The 20,367-nt window shown below is 45.9% G+C and overlaps 1 protein-coding gene across 5 annotated transcripts; it reads right to left on the reverse strand.

The window, feature by feature from the left end:
• Positions 1-6,693: 6,693 nt before the first annotated feature.
• Positions 6,694-19,982, reverse strand: HNRNPA2B1 (heterogeneous nuclear ribonucleoprotein A2/B1). Of its 5 annotated transcripts, XR_005454945.1 has the most exons (13): positions 19,744-19,959; positions 13,777-13,887; positions 13,324-13,470; positions 12,908-13,118; positions 12,642-12,743; positions 12,485-12,565; positions 11,617-11,679; positions 10,425-10,553; positions 10,039-10,161; positions 8,926-9,009; positions 7,827-8,062; positions 7,393-7,527; positions 6,694-6,865 (listed from the first exon to the last, which is right to left on the reverse strand). XR_005454945.1 is itself a non-coding variant. In XM_038760717.1 (11 exons), the coding sequence occupies exons 1-10, from the start codon at positions 19,747-19,749 to the stop codon at positions 8,948-8,950; spliced, it is 1,035 nt and encodes a 344-aa protein (XP_038616645.1). In that variant the 5' UTR covers positions 19,750-19,982; the 3' UTR covers positions 8,271-8,762; positions 8,926-8,947. The 5 variants fall into 5 exon arrangements, 3 of the variants coding, with proteins under 3 accessions (XP_038616645.1, XP_038616643.1, XP_038616644.1); XR_005454939.1 differs by lacking the exon at positions 7,827-8,062; XM_038760717.1 differs by lacking the exons at positions 6,694-6,865; positions 7,393-7,527; positions 7,827-8,062 and adding an exon at positions 8,271-8,762 and having other exon boundaries at positions 19,744-19,982.
• Positions 19,983-20,367: the final 385 nt, after the last annotated feature.

Here is a 20,367-nt window from a genome sequence, read left to right on the forward strand (position 1 = left end):
CGTCCTCTGACTCCCATTAGGCCACAGTGCTTCTCTACGCTGCCCCTGGTTTCCACAGGTATGGCTCTAGGTGTTTCCATTGTGTGTAGCCTACCCTGGTACCTTGAATCATCTCCATGCACCAGGGAGCACTTTCGGACCATCTCTGAAACAGACCCTGCACCTAGGCACCACCATCATCATCATCATCAATTGTATTTATTGAGCGCTTACTATGTGCAGAGCACTGTACTAAGCGCTTGGGAAGTACAAATTGGCAACATATAGAGACAGTCCCTACCCAACAGTGGGCTCACAGTCTAAAAGGGGGAGACAGAGAACAAAACCAAACATACTAACAAAATAAAATAAATAGAATAGATATGTACAAATAAAATAGAGTAATAAATATGTACAAACATATATACAGGTGCTGTGGGAAAGGGAAGGAGGTAAGATTGGGGGGGATGGAGAGGGGGACGAGGGGGAGAGGAAGGAAGGGGCTCAGTCTGGGAAGGCCTCCTGGAGGAGGTGAGCTCTCAGCAGGGCCTTGAAGGGAGGAAGAGAGCGAGCTTGGCGGAGGGGCAGAGGGAGGGCATTCCAGGCCCGGGGGATGACGTGGGCCGGGGGTCGATGGCGGGACAGGCGAGAGCGAGGTACGGTGAGGAGATTAGCGGCGGAGGAGCGGAGGGTGCGGGCTGCGCTGGAGAAGGAGAGAAGGGAGGTGAGGTAGGAGGGGGCGAGGTGGTGGACAGCCTGGAAGCCCAGGGTGAGGAGTTTCTGCCTGATGCGCAGATTGATTGGTAGCCACTGGAGATTTTTGAGGATCAAAAATCCTCAAAACCACCACCTGTTCTCTGGCTGAGTTAAAGGTTGAGAGGAGGGCGAGCTGGGGAAATTTGGTCGTACTCCATTTGGCCAACCGTCTTCCTCGCTCTTGAGCGGCTCTTACCCATGTCCACAGGAAGGAGGTACGTGGCTCAATGGAAAAAGCACGGGCTTGGGAAGTCGGCAGTCATAAGTTCAAATCCCGGCTCTGCCACTTGTCAGCTGTGTGACTTTGGGCAAGTCACTTAACTTCTTCGTGCCTCAGTTACCTCATCTGTAAAATGGGGATGAAGACTGTGAGCCCCACATGGGATAATCTGATCACCGCTTAGAACAGTGCTTTGCCCATAGTAAGCACTTAACAAATGCCATTATTATTATTATTATTGTGAAGGCACGGATTTGCATTAAGCCTCAAACCCTCCCTGCTTTGACCTCTACAGCCCACAGTAGCTCCCAGCTCAAGTTGTTGGATTTAGTGCTTCCTTTTTTTCCTTCTCGTTTGGCTTTATTTACTCTGCAATTTGTACGTGCCAACTGCTTTAAGCGCTTAGTACAGTGCTCTGCACACAGTAAGTGCTCAGTAAATACGATTGAATTTAGGGAAGCAGCGTGGCTCAGTGGAAAGAGCACGGGCTTTGGAGTCAGAGGTCAGGGGTTCAAATCCTGGCTCTGCCACTTGTCAGCTGTGTGACTTTGGGCAAGTCACTTAACTTCTCTGGGCCTCAGTTCCCTCATCTATAAAATGGGGCTTAAGACTGTGAGCCCCACGTGGGACAACCTGATTACCTTGTATCTACCCCAGCGCTTAGAACAGTGCTTGGCACATAGTAAGCGCTTAACAAATACCAACATCATTATTATTATTGAATGAAAGAATGAATGCTATTCTCTGAAACCACCTGTCTTGCCCAAGGAGGGTTTAAATGGACTTTGAAAGGGAGAAGCAGCATTTACTCCTTCAAGACACGTATAATGATGAATTTCTCAACCACAAATCATAGAAATTGAAGGGAATCATCTGGGCTTCCCTGCCAATATTCAATGTTACTTCAAGCTTTAATCAAGGCCTGCAAACTTATTTTTATCTTGAGGATGTGTATAGGGGAATCCATTGGGACATGGCTGCATTTAACATATTGCCACTGACTGAACCCCTTTGCTTGTGTATAACTTTTTATAAAATGAAAATCCCAGAAACAAGAAATGTGGGCCAGTGGAGGGAGAGGACCTTAGTTGTCTGTTCTGTGGCCCTGGTGAAATGCTTATCTTATCTGGTCCTCAGTTTCCTCCTCTCTAAAATGGGGGTTCAATACCCATTCTCCCGCCTACTTAGACTGAGTCCAGTAATGGACAGAAACTGTCTTGACTTTATTCTGAATAATCCAGTGCTTAAAACAGTGCCTGGCACACAACAAATGCTTAGCAAATACCCTAATTATTACTATTATTACAAAGCAGCTCTGAACCGTGTGTGGGTGTGTGGAAGTGGGGAACGAGTGAACAATGAAAGCCTTATTTTGGCCATGTTAACGCTTCCTTATCCAGCACCCTTTCATAAAAGCTGTAACTGATATTTAATAGGTAAACTATCCACAGCAGAGGTAAAAATGAGGTCATTCAAATTAAGTTCAAATGCTAAGTACTTGTGCTAAATACAGTCCCACTGAACAAAAAAAAGTACATAAAATATTTTGAAGTAGGCCAGTGTAAAATGTGTAACTAGAATCCTATTCATCATGGCAAAAATTTTAATGTTAGTGAAGTTTGAACACTAACTATGCCGCGAACTTTGCAACAGGCTAAGTGTACATCAAACAGAAATAATTTGGTCATTTACTATCAATCAATCAATCGTATTTATTGAGCGCTTACTGTGTGCAGAGCACTGTACTAAGCACTTGGGAAGTACAAGTTGGCAACATATAGAGATGGGCCCTACCCAACAGTGGGCTCACAGTCTAAAAGGGGGAGACAGAGAACAAAACCAAACATACTAACAAAATAAAATAAATAGAATGGATATGTACAAGTAAAATAGAGTAATAAATACGTACAAATATATATACATATATACAGGTGCTGTGGGAAAGGGAAGGAGGTAAGATGAGGGGGATGGAGAGAGGGAGAGGAAAGAAGGCAATGACTTTGTATTTCACACTGGTAGGTACAAGGTTATAAGATGGTCCAGTCTCTATCCCAATCAACCTTATCTCCCTTTTTCAGATGAGGAAACTGAGGCCCAAAGGTGTTAAATGATTTGCCAGCTACTACGTTCAAATGGACTATAGCAGGCTTCTTCCGGCACCTTCCTCCCTACTCCTCTCTTTGGGAGGCCTCAGGGGAGCATCTCAGGCAGGCAGCAGAGATCCTGAAGTATTAAGACACACAGTGTTATCCCACGTTGCATTTGTATCCTCCCCTCACCTGCCCATGGACGCAACAGATGAAATCCTGCTTCTATCACTCCCTCTCAAATGTAAGCTCACTGAGGTCAGGGAATGTGTCTACCGTTATACTGTAGTCTCCCAAGTGCTTGGTGCAGTGCTCTGTGCATAGTAGGTGTTCAATACGATTGGTTGATCTTTACTTCATCATTCGTGGCTTGTGACCCACATTGCAGCAATTTTTACCACATACCCCCAAAACTGAAATTTAGCAAATTGAGAAATGGTGGTGTAGACCATTCATTCATTCGTACTTACTGAGCGCTTACTGTGTGCAGAGCACTGTACTAAGTGCTTGGGAAGTGCAAGTTGGGCCACCAGTACTTGTATTAGAATCACACAGCTGTGATTTTTATCACCCATCCCAGAAACTGAAAAATGCTAGTGTAGAACATCAGGATTAGAACCAGGGGCATCCCAAGTAAGCTAATGGCAGGTTTGTAAGAGATGGTTCACCTTCACCTCCTCCAGGAGGCCTTCCCAGACTGAGCCCCTTCCTTCCTCTCCCCCTCGTTCCCCTCTCCATCCCCCCCATCTTACCTCCTTCCCTTCCCCACAGCACCTGTATATGTGTATATGTTTGTACATATTTTCTACTCTATATTTTATTTGTACATATCTATTCTATTTATTTTATTTTGTTAGTATGTTTGGTTTTGTTCTCTGTCTCCCCCTTTTAGACTGTGAGCCCACTGTTGGGTAGGGACTGTCTCTATATGTTGCCAATTTGTACTTCCCAAGCGCTTAGTACAGTGCTCTGCACATAGTAAGCGCTCAACAAATACGATTGATGATGATGATGATGGTTGGGTGTAGCAAGTTGCCCCATCTCAGCATTATGCTACCCACAGCAGACAGACATGGGTGAGTACAAGGACCTTAAGGACCTATATGTATGTATATATGTTTGTACATATTACTCTATTTTACTTGTACATATCTATTCATTTTATTTTATTAATATGTTTTGTTCTTTGTCTCCCCCTTCTAGACTGTGAGCCCACTGTTGGGTAGGGACCGTCTCTATATGTTGCCGACTTGTACTTCCCAAGCGCTTAGTACAGTGCTCTGCACACAGTAAGCACTCAATAAATACGATTGATTGATTAAGCATCACTACAGAAATGGGGTCCTAAACCCCTCCTATTTAGAACTTAGAGGCTCCCTGCCTCCTGTCTCTTCCCTACTTCAGTCCTTCACTCTGCTGCCCAGAAAAGCCATTCAGTTCATACCACTCCACTCCTCAAAAACCTCCAATTGTTGCCCATCCACCTCCCCATCAAACTCCTTCCCAACAGCTTTAGGGCACCCAAATTGTCCGATTCTCTTCTACTTTACCTCACTCATTCATTCATTCAATCGTATTTATTGAGCACTTACTGTGTGCAGAGCACTGTACTAAGCGCTTGGGAAGTACAAGTTGGCAACATATAGAGACGGTCCCTACCCAACAGCGGGTTTACAGTCTAGAAGGGGGAGACAGACAACAAAGCAAATTAAAATAAAATAGGATAAATACGTTCAAGTAAAATAGAGTAATAAATACATACAAATATACATATATACAGGTGCTGTGGGGACGGGAAGGAGGTAAGGCGGGGGGGGGGGGGATGGGCACTCATTTCCTATAACCCCCACATGCTCCTACAACACTAACCTACACATTGTGCCTTATCAGTCAGCCCCCTCACCCATTCCCTCTTGATATGAGACCACCTCTCCCCACCTTCAAAGCCTCAGTAAAAATCACATCCCTTCCAAGAGGCTTTTCCCGACTAAGCCTTCACGTCCCTACTCCTCCCTTCTGCATCACTCATGCAAGGACTTGTACCCTTTAATCACATGGCATTCACCCCTAAAACACTAATGTACATATTCATAATTTTGCCTCCCCCTCTAGAAAAATCAATGGCATGTGATTGCTTTACTATGTGCAGAACACTGTACTGAGCACTTGGGAGATTACAAGAGTCAGTGACACATTCCCTGCTCATGATAAACTTAAGCCTAAAAGGGAAGGCTGGCATTAATATAGACATGTACACATGAGGGCTGATGGGGTAAATGGCAAGATCCAAGCCTTAACTCCTGCTGTGTAAGGAATGTGTCTATCAACTCTTATATTTTCCCATGCACTTAGTACAGTCCTCTGCACACTGCAGGTGCTCAATAAACACCACTGATGGCTCAGTCATCCCTAAAAGATGCTGTGAAGATTAACTCTGCTCCCTAGAACGTGTAGAAGTATCAAGTGCAAAGCGTGGGGTGTTTGCAATCATTAAGGATTTAACGGGGAATAACCAAGGTACCCTAGAAAGCCCAGCCCATCTTCAAAGGACAAAGACACAAGTTGCCAATGCTGGATAAATGGAGGTGTTTGTGTGACCTTGGCCTTGGGAGTGCTCGGGGGTTACCTGAGTGGCATGCTGATGGCCTAAGGACACTGCTGAACAAGAAAAGTCCATTTAGGGGAGCAAAATACTGAACGCAACCTGACAACTGCCTGCTTGGTTGGGAAGGGCTCCAGGGGAATTGCCCTGGCTCTGCTGTTTGAAGTCATCTGTAGCAATCTGATTAAGTTTTCAAAGGGCTCTGCCTCCTACCTCAAGTACAGCTAACCCAAGTTTGTGGAAGCTTCCGCTGCAGAAAAGGACCCCCAAATCCCTCCTTCCATGGCTATGTCTCTCTCAGGTATTTTTGAACACTTTTTCCAAAGGGCATTTGCACTACTTTGCATTTTGTTCCCACGAAGCAAGGAGAGAGACATAACATTTTTCAGGGGGAGGAAACTGGTTCAGAAGAGATGAAGACACTGTCACAAGCTAAGGTGATTTAAATTAATGAGATTTTGTATTTCCATCTTAAGCAAAACCCACCAAGTACTAGAGAACCACACCGACTTAAATGTTTCCCTATCCAGGTCTAGCTGCATATTTCAATTCAGCACGGGCCTCCATAATTCCAGCAACTAGTACCCCTTTGCTTTGGATACACCATTAAATAAAATGTAGCTAACCCTTCACTGGAGAGGCCTAAAAGCATCCCCATGCATTTAACTAGCATTGCTCATTGAAAGTGCATTACAAGATGCCTAGATTTAGCCCTTAACCACCAATCCTCAAAATGATCATGTATATTCAAAATTTAACAGGGTGATTGAAATCATCTGTACCAGAATTGCCCATTGAAAATAAAGTGGAGACCTTTTTCAGAATTAGACCAAGAATATGGCAGGGTTTCATGCAAGTTGATGAAGATGTACACATTTTGTGTAATCACCGCAAACTACTTTGGTACAAAACTTTTTATTAAAAAACTAGTATGTCTGCTTGAAAGCCTAATTTTTAAACATTATAATACAATGGTCTAAGCCAGTTGGAAATTAGTTCACAAATTTACAAGCATTTATGGTCATGTTACTGAAATCCACACACAATCCTTCATTGAGGTTTTTTGGTCTTTATTATCAGGATACTTATTCCTTTCATCTAAATTAAACTGGTGTAGAGAGACCAGTAAGAACCTATTTCAGATGGGACAGAATTTCTGATTTCTTGAAGGTTTCTGTGGTTGACCACTTCTTCATTAGTTACCTGCAGCAAGACACCATCCTGCCAAAGGAAAAAAAAAAAAAAAGTGTATCTGAAGAGGCTTGTCATTTTTGTCTCTCAGTCCCTAGCCAACTTCAGTGGTGGTCTGAGAATTAACAGTAAGTGTGCAAGCATCAAAGAGAAACCACCAGAAAAACACTTGCTTGCTACAAATCCCTAATTCTTGCTGGGTGTTTTTATTCGGGCAATGAAGCCCTGGACATTCAACCCTAATAATATTGAGTCCATTGGTGATATTAAAGATGAAGAAGCTTGTGAAACCTAACTCTATTGAACAGAAACTTGTGTGACAGTCGTGCTGGAGCAGGAAAAGTACGGCAGCAAGGCTCAAGGACAGCCCTCTCGACACTTTCGTAGAACTCAGCAACTCACTTCACTGTCTACAGCCATCAACACGTACGGCAACCACCATTTCGACAAACCCGATGCTTTGCTCCAAGGACTATGTACGAAAACCCTGTGGAATGTGCGGGTGGGAAGTGCATGCACTTCATAATGTATCGACTGACTTGAGGTCTTTTACCTACCATTTTACTACCACCACCACTGAAGGAACCCAAGAAAAGCTTTATTAATGATCACTTGCTTGTCTCGGTTGTTGAAATGTAGCATTTTTAGTCTTTGTGGCAGCAGACTACGCTTGTCCAGGGTTCATATCAATGCTAAAATTCCAGCAGGGAAAAGAGACATGTTAAGCAGGTACATTTCTGCTAAGGGGGGGGGTGGGGGGGGGGGTGGAGAAAAAAAAAAAAGTAAACCGAACCGGAAAATTTTATAATGTCACTTTAACATATCAAAACATGATTGACAAAATTTACTTTCTCCAGTTGGTAGCGGTTAACTCAATTTATTGCTATGTTAAACTACACATAACAACCACTATACTGAAAGAATAGACTTGGCATTAGTTTATCTTGGTTTTTTTGGAACATTAAGAAAGGAAAAGTAAATAAGATCTTACCTAAAGAAGTTTAACTGAAGCTTAGAACTATTTTGCTCTACACCCTCAGCTTTCGATGGCATCCTTATAAAACTACTGTGGTTAAAGCTTTGCAGAAATACAGCACAGTTTTTTAAGACTGGCTGAATTTAGTAGGCGTTTTCAAGAGTTCTCTTGTACTAGACCTGTGTCCCTGAAGAGTACCTCGCTGGGGGGTATTTCCTTTCCTTGCATTGAAGAAGCAGCATCTAAAAGATCTAAAAAGGTGTTTCTCCTTGCAGAGATATCCCTTATGTTATCTAGGTACTTAATCCTGATAAATCGCAGACATAATAAAAAAAAAAAAAACACTTTTTCTGACCAGCATTAAACTTTGACATATGCAACAATTAGCTATGCAATGGACCTTAATTATACTGCCCGCTCCTTAACTTAGTTTAAAAAAAACTCTAAAATTACACAAAGTTCCTTTAGAATTATTTTATTAAATCATAAATGTACAACAGCTTCTTAACTCTACACACGCACTTAAATTTTTTGTAAAGGAAAACGTTATGTCTTATTACACCATGATCCTAGCTAGTAGCTTTTTCAAAACTTTGAGAAAAATCTTAAAAAAGGTTTCACATGTCACCTGAAACTTACAAATTTAACATTATCAAAGAAGGAATGCTTCTACACTCTTACAAAGACCACTAGAAAGAAACAACAATTAAAAAGCTAAGAAACTGTCTCAAAGGCATTTACAATCCTTCCTCCACAGTAAGGTAATGTTATTAAATAATCCAATCCATTCACAAAATGGCTCTCTGCATCTGCTCTGGTGTGTCTTCTGCCATATCACTGCATATTTATGCATGACTGAGATAAGAGTTTCCTTAACATTGTTATTTCGATAACCTGAAGCTGTTTCTGTTACCTCTGGGCTCTCATCCTCTCCTATTTATACAGTGAAGCCTGTTTCAACAGAAGTAAAGAGTAAAAAAAAAATAGGTTATGAAATTATTCATCTAACCAATTTTTAAAGGAAAGATAACATGATCCTAAAAAGCTTTAACTCCTGCAGCTATGTCTCCCAAGAAAAATAGTAGTTTAAGTACTCATATAAAGATATACTTACCCACTGCAAAATAGGAAAAGGCTTAATATCGGCTTCTCCCTCCATATCCCCCACTTCCTCCACTTCCTCCAGGACCATAATTCCCTAGTTTTAAGAGAGTAAAAGAAGATATATAATCACTAAAACATCTCAGTGTAAGAGTTAGCCTAAATTATTTCACGTGTGCTTTGAACTCTGTTGTGGGCGTAGCACCTTGACTTAATCTTTAAGGAGGATACTGTCAAGATGCTCTTCTGTTGCCAGAGCAAAGGCATTTGGGGAATATAGGAGGTTTATCTGTTTAGCTGGTGTAGCCGGGGAATATATTCTGCCTGGCTAAATCAAGAGCAAGTTGAGAAGCATTTCCCATTGCTCCAAAGGGGACACGCTTCACCAGCTACTGAATTAACCACAAAAAGATGAGGATCAAGACAAAGAAATGGAACTACCCATGACAACTGGGAGAGTGGGTCACATTTTTTTTTTTTTTGGTTGATACCGGCATCTAAAGATGTTCAACAGCAACATGATTTACAAACCCAAGAGTAAATAGTTTAGGATACAGAAAATAATTATTTTTTTCCTTTTCCATGTTTCTCTGCTGAAAATTTTCCTCCTTTCTCAGGGGTCAGAAATGACAGACGAGCTACACCACATAGGAAAAGCTGGATTCCTGGATGGCAGATTGGCTCTCTTGTTACCTAGGCTTCCTGTGCCTCTTCCAAATTAGAGGATGGCACAAGCCTACTACAAAAAAATCACTTTACAAGCAAAAGAAGCTTCGTAAATCACTTCGATTTTGTAACTAATGAGGTCTTTTCTGTATGATTGTGTAATTACGTTGATAGTTACACATTCAGATTTCCAAAATCATAACCATGACACCGCAGTTCCTGGCGACGGTACTCGAGTCACGGTGCTTCACGTCATAGCAAGACGATCTACATTAAGAATATCTGCCCCATCTCGTGGAGGCCTATTCTGTTAGCAGCACGTATCTCTTTCCTCTACCTACTGCACACATTTCTGTTACAGAAAAAATACACTACCGAAAAGGTTTATGGCACAAAAAACCCTATCGAAATCAAATTCACGTTTGCTTGGTCCCACTGTTATCCAACATTTATTTAATACCTCCACCATATGGTCCTCCCATGTTCCTGCTACCACCAAAGTTTCCACTCTTCATTGGACCGTAATTGGAAGGTTGTTGGTTGTAGTTTCCAAAATCATTATAGTTTCCACTTCCATAATTGCCTGAGAATTTAAGAAAAAGCACAGTGTGCCCAAGTCAACTGCTAATCCACCACACATTTGAATATTTGATTCTCACTACATACACAGAGTAAATAAGATGCAGAAAGACAGCAAGTGTAAGATATTAGCATTCTAGATACTGATCTACGCTATTAAAAAGAAAAAAGTGCACTGATTTTGTCAGTTTATAAAATTCCCCCAAATTCTCAAGTCAATAGCATGAATCCCAAATTCCCAGTTCAAGTTTTACACAAATGCATTACCTCCTCCATAGTTGTCATAACCACCTCCGTAGCCCCCACCCTGGTTGCCATAGCCAGGTCCTCCTCCTCCTCCACCACCATATCCTCCTCTTCCTCCTCCATAACCAGGACTACCTCCAAAATTGCCACCTATTATAAAATAAGCCTTAAATAATTACTTCACATCTTGAAAGACATTAGAGAACATCCCAATCTATACCACCTAAGCATTTCCTTCATAAATGGATCTAAGTATAGAGGCTGCATAATCCTCCTGAAAGTTTATTCAACTGCTCTGATGCTTGACTTCTACAGAATTCTGAAAGAAATGTATCCTGAAACTAAACCTTAAGACTTGTAGGTGTGAGCCCTTATCTTAAAGGAAAGGCATCTACCCACAATAAAAAAAACACCACGACTGGGATAACCCTCTCAATGTTTTATGTGCAAATTAGGAGACCAAGAATAACGTTAGGTCCAGGTAAAATCAAGGATGAGTGGATACATCCACTTGCAAAAGTTTTCATAACACCCGAGTTTTCTGTGAGAAATAGAATGCTAAGATTACCCAGCTATTTCTGAGAACCTTTCCTAAACTCGAGTAGTTTTATATCAAGTATGCCAAACTCAAATGTGAAGATGGATGAACTGCTGCCAGACAGGGAGATGGGGCTGGACTCTTCCCCTATTCACACTGCTCGCATCTTGTCTGGTTAACTCGACGCTTTTAAAAACATCGACAGTCAGGAAAAACCTTAGGGGGGTTATGCTTGGCCAATGAGCTGACTTTTCTATAGGCCCTATTACATCAACACAGGTATCCCTAGAGTACCGTACTTATCCCTAGAGAATCCTCTTGTTTTGCTAAATTTGAGTTAAGCCAGTCACAATTGTGACAAAGATGTTTATAAATTTACTGTTTACAAGAAAAAAAAGTCTGGCAGCAGTAACCTGCTGCCAAAGCAATCCCTCCCAAGTTCCAATTACACTGAAAGTGAACTATTAAATACACAAAGAAATTGGGGGGGGGGGGGGGGGGGGCACCTCAAACTTCTACAAATAGTAAAGGTAAGTACAATGACAAGCTTGGACTAGGTAGTTGAAGAGAGAAAGCATGGTAGGAAAGGCACGGTCCATCAGCACACACAGCAGGCTACCAGATGACAAGCCAGGGAACACCATATGGAATATAAACTAGAAGACCAACACTAACCTCCAGGTCCTCCGCCATACCCATTGTAACCATCCCCAAATCCACGACCACTTCCATATCCATCTGTGGAGGACAAGAAAGGAAAGAAAAAAGGGTTAAATGCTCATTACTTATTTTTTTCCATTCAAGAGCCTGCAGCCCGAGACCCAGTACAGCCTGTTCTACTTCACAATATCCCTAGGATCCACCCCTTCCTCTACAGCCCAACTGCTACAACACTAATCCAAGCACTCTCGTAACAGGGATCGTATCTACCCCCTCTGTTGTGTCGAGCTTTCCCAAGCACTCAAGTACAGTGCTCTGCACACAGCACATGCTCAATAAACTCCATTAATTGATAATGTTTTGTTCCTTACAGCTCAATGGATGAGTCTTTACTGGCAACATAGTTAATAAGTTTCCTCTTGACAAAACCGTTTTGGTTGTTAGCTCAGCTTTTAATATAAATTACTAACCTACATAAACACAGTTCTCCTGTAACCTTGGGGTTGCGTTTTTAGTAAAGCCCACCTTTACAAAAACACATACTACATTCACTTTGATCAAGGCCCGTGAACTGAGTCTAACGGTTTCTTTTGACCTTGCAGGTTTTCAGACTGCTCCTAAATTCCAGGAACAGCATTTTATCCAGAGTGTGTAAAAACACACATAATGGAGGAACTGAGTAAACACATACTGCAGGAAAAAAAGTTGACAGTTTCAGTTTGTAAACTACCTAAAGGCAAGGAGCTCACTTCATTTGGTTGGAGAGATACCAACTCAGATCTAATTTTCTGGGTCCAGGGTTTCAAAATTGGGCTTTGTAAGGTAAGCCGACCACCCCCCACCCCAAATCAAATAGCAATACACCCTCTTAAATTGGCCTTACCAGATCCACCTCTGAAATTGCTTCCAGGTCCTGGTCCAAAATTTCCACCACCACCACGTGAATCTCCAAAACCAAAGTTACCTAAAGTTATTGGCCGCCAATTAGTATTAGTTTCATCAAGTGAATTTATAGAGAACCGAGCCACGGCACCACATACCTCCTCTTCCACTCCTAGAACTTTGGACTTCCTGCATTTCTTGCCTAGATAACGCTTTTCTTACTTCTGCATTATGGCCATTGATGGTATGGTATTTCTGCACTGCAATTTTCAAATAGACCGGTCAGCACATTTTATAGGACTTGGGCATTGTTAAGAATAAGCAAGGTTTAGAGGGAGGAGTGGTAGGGAAAATGAGATAACCACATACATAAAACTTGTCTTCTTGATATTCTAAAATTGGCCAAAAAGCAGTGTATACTTACACACGATTTTATCCACAGGGTCATGGTCATCAAATGTAACAAAGCCAAAGCCCCGTTTTTTACCAGATTGTCTATCTGTAATTATTTCAATGGTATCAATTTTCCCGTATTCCTCAAAGTAGTCCCTAAGGTGATGTTCTTCAGTATCTTCTTTAATTCCACCAACAAACAGTTTCTTCACAGTAACATGAGCCCCGGGTTTTCCAGATTCCTTGAGGACACACACATACAAAATACAGATTAAGTCTGCACCTGCACAGGTTTTGATTCATGAAACCATCATACACGCTTACCATGAGGCAAAAATCACTTGCTAATTTTTAGCCCTGGCTCTCAACAGTGTAGCACCTCTCCATCAAAATCACTCCAAGACTCACACTGTGACCAGAGTCACAAAAAATCAAGTTTCTGCTCACCTCCCTGGCTACTGCTCTTTTGGGCTCAACCACTCTTCCATCAATTGAATGAGGTCTGGCGGACATTGCTGCATCAACTTCGGCCATCGATGAAAATGTCACAAAACCAAATCCCCTTGACCGTTTGCTTGCCGGATCCCTCATTACCTAGAAATATTCGAGACTTTCAATGTTCCGCCACAAAACTTTTAAACTACATCAGTAACAGAGGAAAAAAAATACCCTTAAAACAAAAAAGTAGAATGATTTTTTTGTAATTTTTACTAGCATCTAATTAAGGTACACTAAGTTACACTAGTGTAAATGTACAATGACAAATTTTATTGGATTTACACCAAAATCTCTAATTTTCTGCAGGTAATTGAACATTTCAAAATTTTTTTAAAAAAAAACCACAAAGCCATCAATTTATTAGCAGATAGGTTATTCTTCTCAGAAAGCTGAATAACTTACCACACAGTCTGTAAGTTTTCCCCATTGCTCATAGTAGTTTCTCAAACTTTCTTCTGTTGTTTCAAAGCTCAAGCCACCAATGAACAATTTACGAAACTGTTCCTTTTCTCTCTGAAGTCAAAAAATGAAACGGCATTGGAGATGATTCGCACCAGTACTTCCCCTTAAATAAAAACCTCCTATCTACGATTGCTTTTCCTGTACCTCCTAGACACCCATACGTCGAAACAGAGACTACTGCGTTCTTGCTTGATTCTTGGAAACCTGAGGCATGAATTATCCAATCCAAAAATAGGGGATGGACTACATGAGCGACAAAGATCTTTAGTTTGCACCCTCCCCATCCGCCAAAGCGATAGGCAGCCTGTCTAATCCTCACCTATGTATTATTTCCCAGTGCTCTGCCCAACACAGTAAGCTCTAAACACTATTACTCAGTAGACTTCAGAGTCAACACCTGAACTTGATTAATTTGAATGTCACTTCTCTTCCATGGCCCTGCCTGCCCTCTGGCAGAAGTTCCAAACAGTAAAGAATGACCCCAAAATGGGGGTCAAGAGGATGCCCCGACAAGAATTGGGAGTTAAGGGAAACCTAATATCTGCCTGAAAAGAGGCAACTAGAAGTGGAATCCACTAATGCACTATTAGTTTACATTTCTGAGTCACCAGACCTTTATAAACTAGTTAAACCCTAATTTTAGAGTAAGAACGATTCGAGTTTGGGATCCTGAAATTACACCTATTCAAAACCTAATTTAAAGGAGCAGAATGAACTTTAACAATATTTTTGGAAAGTAGAGTTCACAGACACCTGCAGAAGATTCCACCTGTGCACAAGAGAAAAGTTAACAAAAATGCTGCAGAAAATGTGAAAAACAAAGGAGGATTTCCTTTTAAGGGCAGGGGAGAAGCTAGTGGAGATTTATGAAATATTCTGATGAGTAAAAAAAAATACATTAAAATTAAGAGCAATGTGGTACAGTACTGGTCAATGTCAATGTGGGCTGCACATTTCAATTGTAAAAGTTTACATATTCAATGTTTTCCTGAAAAAAGTTTCTGATAAAGTACAGAAAGTTAACAAAAATGCTGCAGAAAATGTGAAAAAACAAGGGAGGATTTCCTTTTAAGGGCAGGGGAGAGGCTAGTGGAGATTTATGAAATATTCTGATCAGTAAAAAAAATACATTACAGTCAAGAGCAATGTGGTACAGTACTGGTCAATGTCAATGTGGGCTGCACATTTCAATTGTAAAAGTTTATATATTCAATGTTTTCCTGAAAAAAAGTGTTTCTGATAGAGTATGGAAAAGACGTGGGCACAATTGTGTTTGAGGTGTAAAAGTTATCTGACTGACAATCAGGAGGTTAATTTTCTTTTTAAAAAGAGTATTTCATGTTAATGGGTTGTTTTACCCTAGGCTTCAACAATTATACCAAAATCGAATAGAAAGGCATCCCCCCCCCCCACCGCAAAAGAAAGCCCCATACAAAAACTTTAGCCAAGGTATAACCCCCTCAATTGTTTTGCTATCATCCTCGACGGTATATTGGGCATTTATTATGTTCACAGAAAGAGGCCAATCACATGAAATCATTTTTGGGATGATGGATCAGATAAGGTATTTAAGCAGGAACCGCCTATTTCTCTAATCAAAACGCCTGATGTTGACCAGAGGCAAGCTTTGGCGCCAACAAATATTTAAGAATTTAAGAACACCTAAGATAGATTGTAGGCGAGTCGTCAATGAAGTCTTAATTCCAAGTTTCGCAATCCCAGAGAACAGCAGAGCCACCTTGCCTTGCGTGTCTGGGTTGCTATAAAAGGCCCAAGTCTGGTCCCTAACTGCACACCACCCTTTTAGTAATACTAATAATTTTAGTATCTGTTAAGCGCTTACTATGTGCAAAGCACTGTTCTAGGCGCTGGGGAGGATACACAGTGATCAGGTTGCCCCACGTGGGGCTCACAGTCTTCATCCCCATTTTACAGATGAGGGAACTGAGGCCCAGAGAAGTGACGCAGACGACAAGCTGTGAGTCGGCATTTGAACTCGTGACCTCTGACTCCCAAGCCCGGGCTCTTTCCACCGAGCCACGGTGCTTCTCTTAAGTGGACTTTACTTGCATTTACAAAATGCCACCGTATTTTAAAAAAACAAAAAAATCAGGCCTTGGTGATGACGGATAGGCCAGACTTCTACACAGCCTGGGCTTCTGAGCCAAGTCTTTTCTCAGCCAGTACGATGGCGAAAAACGTTCCCAACCCCCGCAGGACAGCTCCCGTTTTGAAGCTGTAATAATAATAATAATGATGGCATTTATTAAGTGCTTACTATGTGCAAAGCACTGTTCTAAGCGCTGGGGGGGGGGTACAAGGTAATCAGGTTGTCCCACGGGGGGCTCACAGGCTTCATCCCCATTCTACAGATGAGGGAACTGAGGCCCAAAGAAGTTAAGTGACTTGCCCAAAGTCACACAGCTTGTACGTCTTTCCTAAACGGCCAGGCTTTGGGGGAGCCGGCCTGGGCTGCTTTTAGACTGTGAGCCCACTGTTGGGTAGGGACCGTCTCTCTATGTTGCCCACTTGTACTTCCCAAGCGCTTAGTACAGTCCTCTGCACACAGTAAGAGCTCAATAAATACTATTGATTGACGGTGAACGGAGGGGCCGCTCGGCGGGGAAGAGACGCAGACTCCACCATTACAGGGGTGGGAGGAGGAGAGAAGGAGGTGGTTGAGGAGGACGTGGTTGAGGAGGAGGAGGTGGTTGAGGAGGAGGAGGTGGAGGAGGAGGTGGTTGAGGAGGAAGAGGTGGTTGAGGAGGAAGAGGTGGTTGAGGAGGTGGTGGTGGTTGAGGAGGTGGTGGTGGTTGAGGAGGTGGTGGTGGTTGAGGAGGTGGTGGTGGTTGAGGAGGTGGTGGTGGTTGAGGAGGTGGTGGTGGTTGAGGAGGTGGTGGTGGTTGAGGAGGTGGTGGTGGTTGAGGAGGAGGAGGTGGTGGTTGAGGAGGAGGAGGTGGTGGTTGTGGAGGAGGTGGTGGTGGTTGTGGAGGAGGTGGTGGTGGTTGTGGAGGAGGTGGTGGTGGTTGTGGAGGAGGTGGTGATGGTTGTGGAGGAGGTGATGGTTGTGGAGGAGGAGATGGTTGTGGAGGAGGTGATGGTTGTGGAGGAGGAGATGGTTGTGGAGGAGGAGGAGGAGGAAAAAGTGTTTTGGTTTTTTTGAACTTTTTATCCCGGTGTCCAGGTTCCCGCTGCGGGTATCCCTTACACCCACTGGTCCTTGCGAGCGGGGGGGAGGGGTGGGGACCCTCTTCGTCTTCATCACCATCACCTTCTTCTTCTTCTTGTTCTTCCTCGGGGCCTCCGCGGGGGCCCGGGCCCGGGCCGGGCCGCTCCGCGCCCTTTTCCCCTCACGAGGCGACGGCGCCATTTCGGCGGAGGCGAGGGGGAAGGGGAGGCCGCCGCCGCCGCCGCCTTTTCCTTTTCCTTTTCCTTCCGTTCTCGGTGTGCCCGGGGTCCCGCCCGGGCCGCCCTCCCCCTGCCCGGGGGGGTCGGCCGGCTTTGGGGGCCAAGGGGAGGCCGAAGGACACAGCGACGGACGGACGGAGGGAAGGAGAGGGAGGCGAAAATGGCGGCGGGCCCGGAGCAGAGGGGGAGGGGCGAGGAAGAGGGGCGGGGCGGGCCCTCGACGCCCGCCCAGCCGGGGGAGGAGACACGGGGAGAAACGGAGCGAAAAAAACAGGCCCCGGCCCTTCCCACTCCCTCCCTCCCTCCCTCCCCATCCTCGCCCCAAAGCAGCGGCTTTGGAGTCCGAGGCCGCGGGTTCAAATCCCGCCCCTGCCCATTGTCGGCCGGCTGCCTTCTCTGGAAAATGGAGGGAGGTTAAAACGACTAGGGGGCCCAACCTGATCACCTGCTCTCCTCCCCGCTGCTTAGGCCGGTGCTTTGCACATAAACGACGTCATTTGGATCCCGGCTCCGACAATCAATCAATCCTATTTATTGCGCGCTTACTGTGTGCAGCGCACTGTACTAAGCGCTTGGGAAGGACAAGTGGGCAACATACGGAGACAGTCCCTACCCAACTGGCAGCTGCGTGACTCTGGGCAAGTCACCTCCAAGCGCCTAGTACAGTGCTCTGCACACGGTAGGCGCTCAATAAATACGATTGAATGAGTGAGTGAATGAACGGGCCTCCGTTACCTCATCTGTAAAACGGCGGGGTTAAGACTGGGAGCCCCCCGGGGGACAACCCCATCACCTCGTATCCTCCCCACCGCTTAGAACAGTGCTTTGCGCATAGTAGGCGCTTAAACGCCGCCATTATCGCCCCGGCTCTGCCAATTGTCGGCTTTGGGCAAGCCCCTTGTCTGGGCCTCCGTTCCCTCATCTGGAAAATGGGGGGGGGGGGGGGGGTTTGAGACTGGAAGCCCCCGGAGGGCAGCCCGATCACCTCGTATCCTCCCCACCGCTTAGAACAGTGCTTTGCACATGGTAGGCGATTAAATGCCGCCATTATCGTCCCGGCTCTGCCAATTGTCGGCTTTGGGCAAGTCACTTCTCTGGGCCTCCGTTCCCTCATCTGGAAAATGGAGTGGGTTAAGACTGGAAGCCCCCCGGGGGACAACCCGATCACCTCGTACCCTCCCCGGCGCTTAGAACAGTGCTTTGCACATGGTAGGCGCTTAAACGCCGCCATTATCATCCCGCCTCTGCCAATTGTCGACTTTGGGCAAATCACTTCTCTGGGCCTCCGTTCCCTCATCTGGAAAATTGGGTGGGTTATGACTGGAAGCCCCCCGGGGGACAACCCGATCACCTCGTAGCCTCCCCACCGCTTAGAACAGTGCTTTGCACGTAGTAAGCGCTTAAACGCCAAACGCCGCCATTATCGTCCCGCCTCTGCCAATTGTCGGCTTTTGGCAAGCCTCTTCTCTGGGCCTCCGTTCCCTCATCTGGAAAATGGGGGGGGGGGGGGGGGTGTAAGACTAGAAGCCCCCCGGGGGACAACCCGATCACCTCGTATCCTCCCCGGCGCTTAGAACAGTGCTTTGCACATAGTAGGCGCTTAAACGCCGCCATTACCGTCCCGTCTCCGCCAATTGTCAGCTTTGGGCTAGCCCCTTCTCTGGGCCTCCGTTCCCTCATCTGGAAAATGGGGGGGGGGGGGGGGGGGGGGGGTTTAAGACTGGAAGCCCCCGGAAGGCAGCCCGATCACCTCGTATCCTCCCCGGCAATTAGAACAGTGCTTTGCACATAGTAGGCGCTTAAACGCCGCCATTATCGTCCCGCCTCAGCCAATTGTAGGCTTTGGGCAAGTCACTTCTCTGGGCCTCCGTTCCCTCATCTGGAAAATGGGGGGGGGGGGGGGGTTAAGACTGGAAGCCCCCGGAGGGCAGCCCGATCACCTCGTATCCTCCCCGGCGCTTAGAACAGTGCTTTGCACATAGTAGGCGCTTAAACGCCGCCATTACCGTCCCGTCTCCTCCAATTAGCTTTGGGCAAGCCCCTTCTCTGGGCCTCCGTTCCCTCATCTGGAAAATGGGGTGGGCTAAGACTGGAAGCCCCCCGGGGGGCAGCCCCATCACCTCGTATCCTCCCCAGTGCTTTGCACATAGTAGGCGCCGTCGTTATTATCCCATTTCTGCCAACCGTCGGCTTTGGGCAAGCCACTTCCCCGGGCCAACGGTCCTTTTGCACGTAGTAAGAGCCTAAGAAATGCCGTCATTGCTAAATGCGCCTCCCTCCCCGAATGGAGGAAAATGGCGCCCGGAGAGAAGCGAGAGGGGGAGGTGGGCCTCCCCCATTCGTTCGGCCGTATTTATTGGGCGCTTACTGCGTGCAGAGCAGTGCGCTAAGCGCGTTGGCAACGTATAGGGCCGGTCAACAGCGGGCTCACAGTCGTCGTCCCCACTCCGCCCCGTTATTATTTGGGTCGCCATGGCGCCCCCGGCCCGGGCCCGTTACCTCCATCGCGGCCTCAGTCGCCTCAGCCCGATTCCCCGCAGCCGAGCGAGATGAGAGAGATCTCCGCGGTCGAACTCGAACCGGACTCGTCCTGGCGCCGGGGTGGGGACTGGCTCTGCCCGAGAAATCGCACCGCTGCCGGCGGGGCTCCAACGCTGCTGCCGCTCGTGCTGCTGCTCCTGCTGCTGCTGCCGCTCCCGCCGCCGCCTTTCTAGAACCTTCCTTCCGAGCCCGGCGGCTTCCTCCCCGCTACGTCAACCCCGCCACGCAAAGCCACTAAGCCGCGCCGCCGGCGTCCACGGGCGGCGCGCGCCCGACGCCGGCGGCGTAAGGCTGCCTCCCTCTCGGCCAACGGGCGGCGCCCTACGCCGCCGGCGTAAGGCCCCCGCCCGGCCGATGGCGAATAGCGCCCGCGCTGCGGAGCCGCCGTGCGGAATCGGGCCCCGCCCCGCCCCGCCTTCGGGCCCGCTCGGAAACGGTCGCGCAGTTTGAAATTAAGGCCGTCGGGAGGGGCCCCGTGGGGCGCGCCCAGCGTGACTCACCCCCCCCCCCCTTCCCCACCGGCCGGGAAGAAAGGACCGCGGCCGCGAAATCGACACTTCGGGCGGACTCGGCCCCTTCCGG

The sequence above is a fragment of the Tachyglossus aculeatus genome, chromosome 2, assembly GCF_015852505.1.
Source record: "Tachyglossus aculeatus isolate mTacAcu1 chromosome 2, mTacAcu1.pri, whole genome shotgun sequence".
Classification (NCBI taxonomy): Eukaryota; Metazoa; Chordata; class Mammalia; order Monotremata; family Tachyglossidae; genus Tachyglossus; species Tachyglossus aculeatus.

Excerpts from the sequence above, each read along its gene's own strand:
- HNRNPA2B1 (XM_038760717.1), bottom strand. Across the intron at positions 13,119-13,323 it reads AAAGAGCAGTAGCCAGGGAG|GAATCTGGAAAACCCGGGGC; the intron begins GTGAGCAGAAAC and ends TGTGTCCTCAAG. Across the intron at positions 12,744-12,907 it reads CCCTGTGGATAAAATCGTGT|TGCAGAAATACCATACCATC; the intron begins GTAAGTATACAC and ends TGAAAATTGCAG.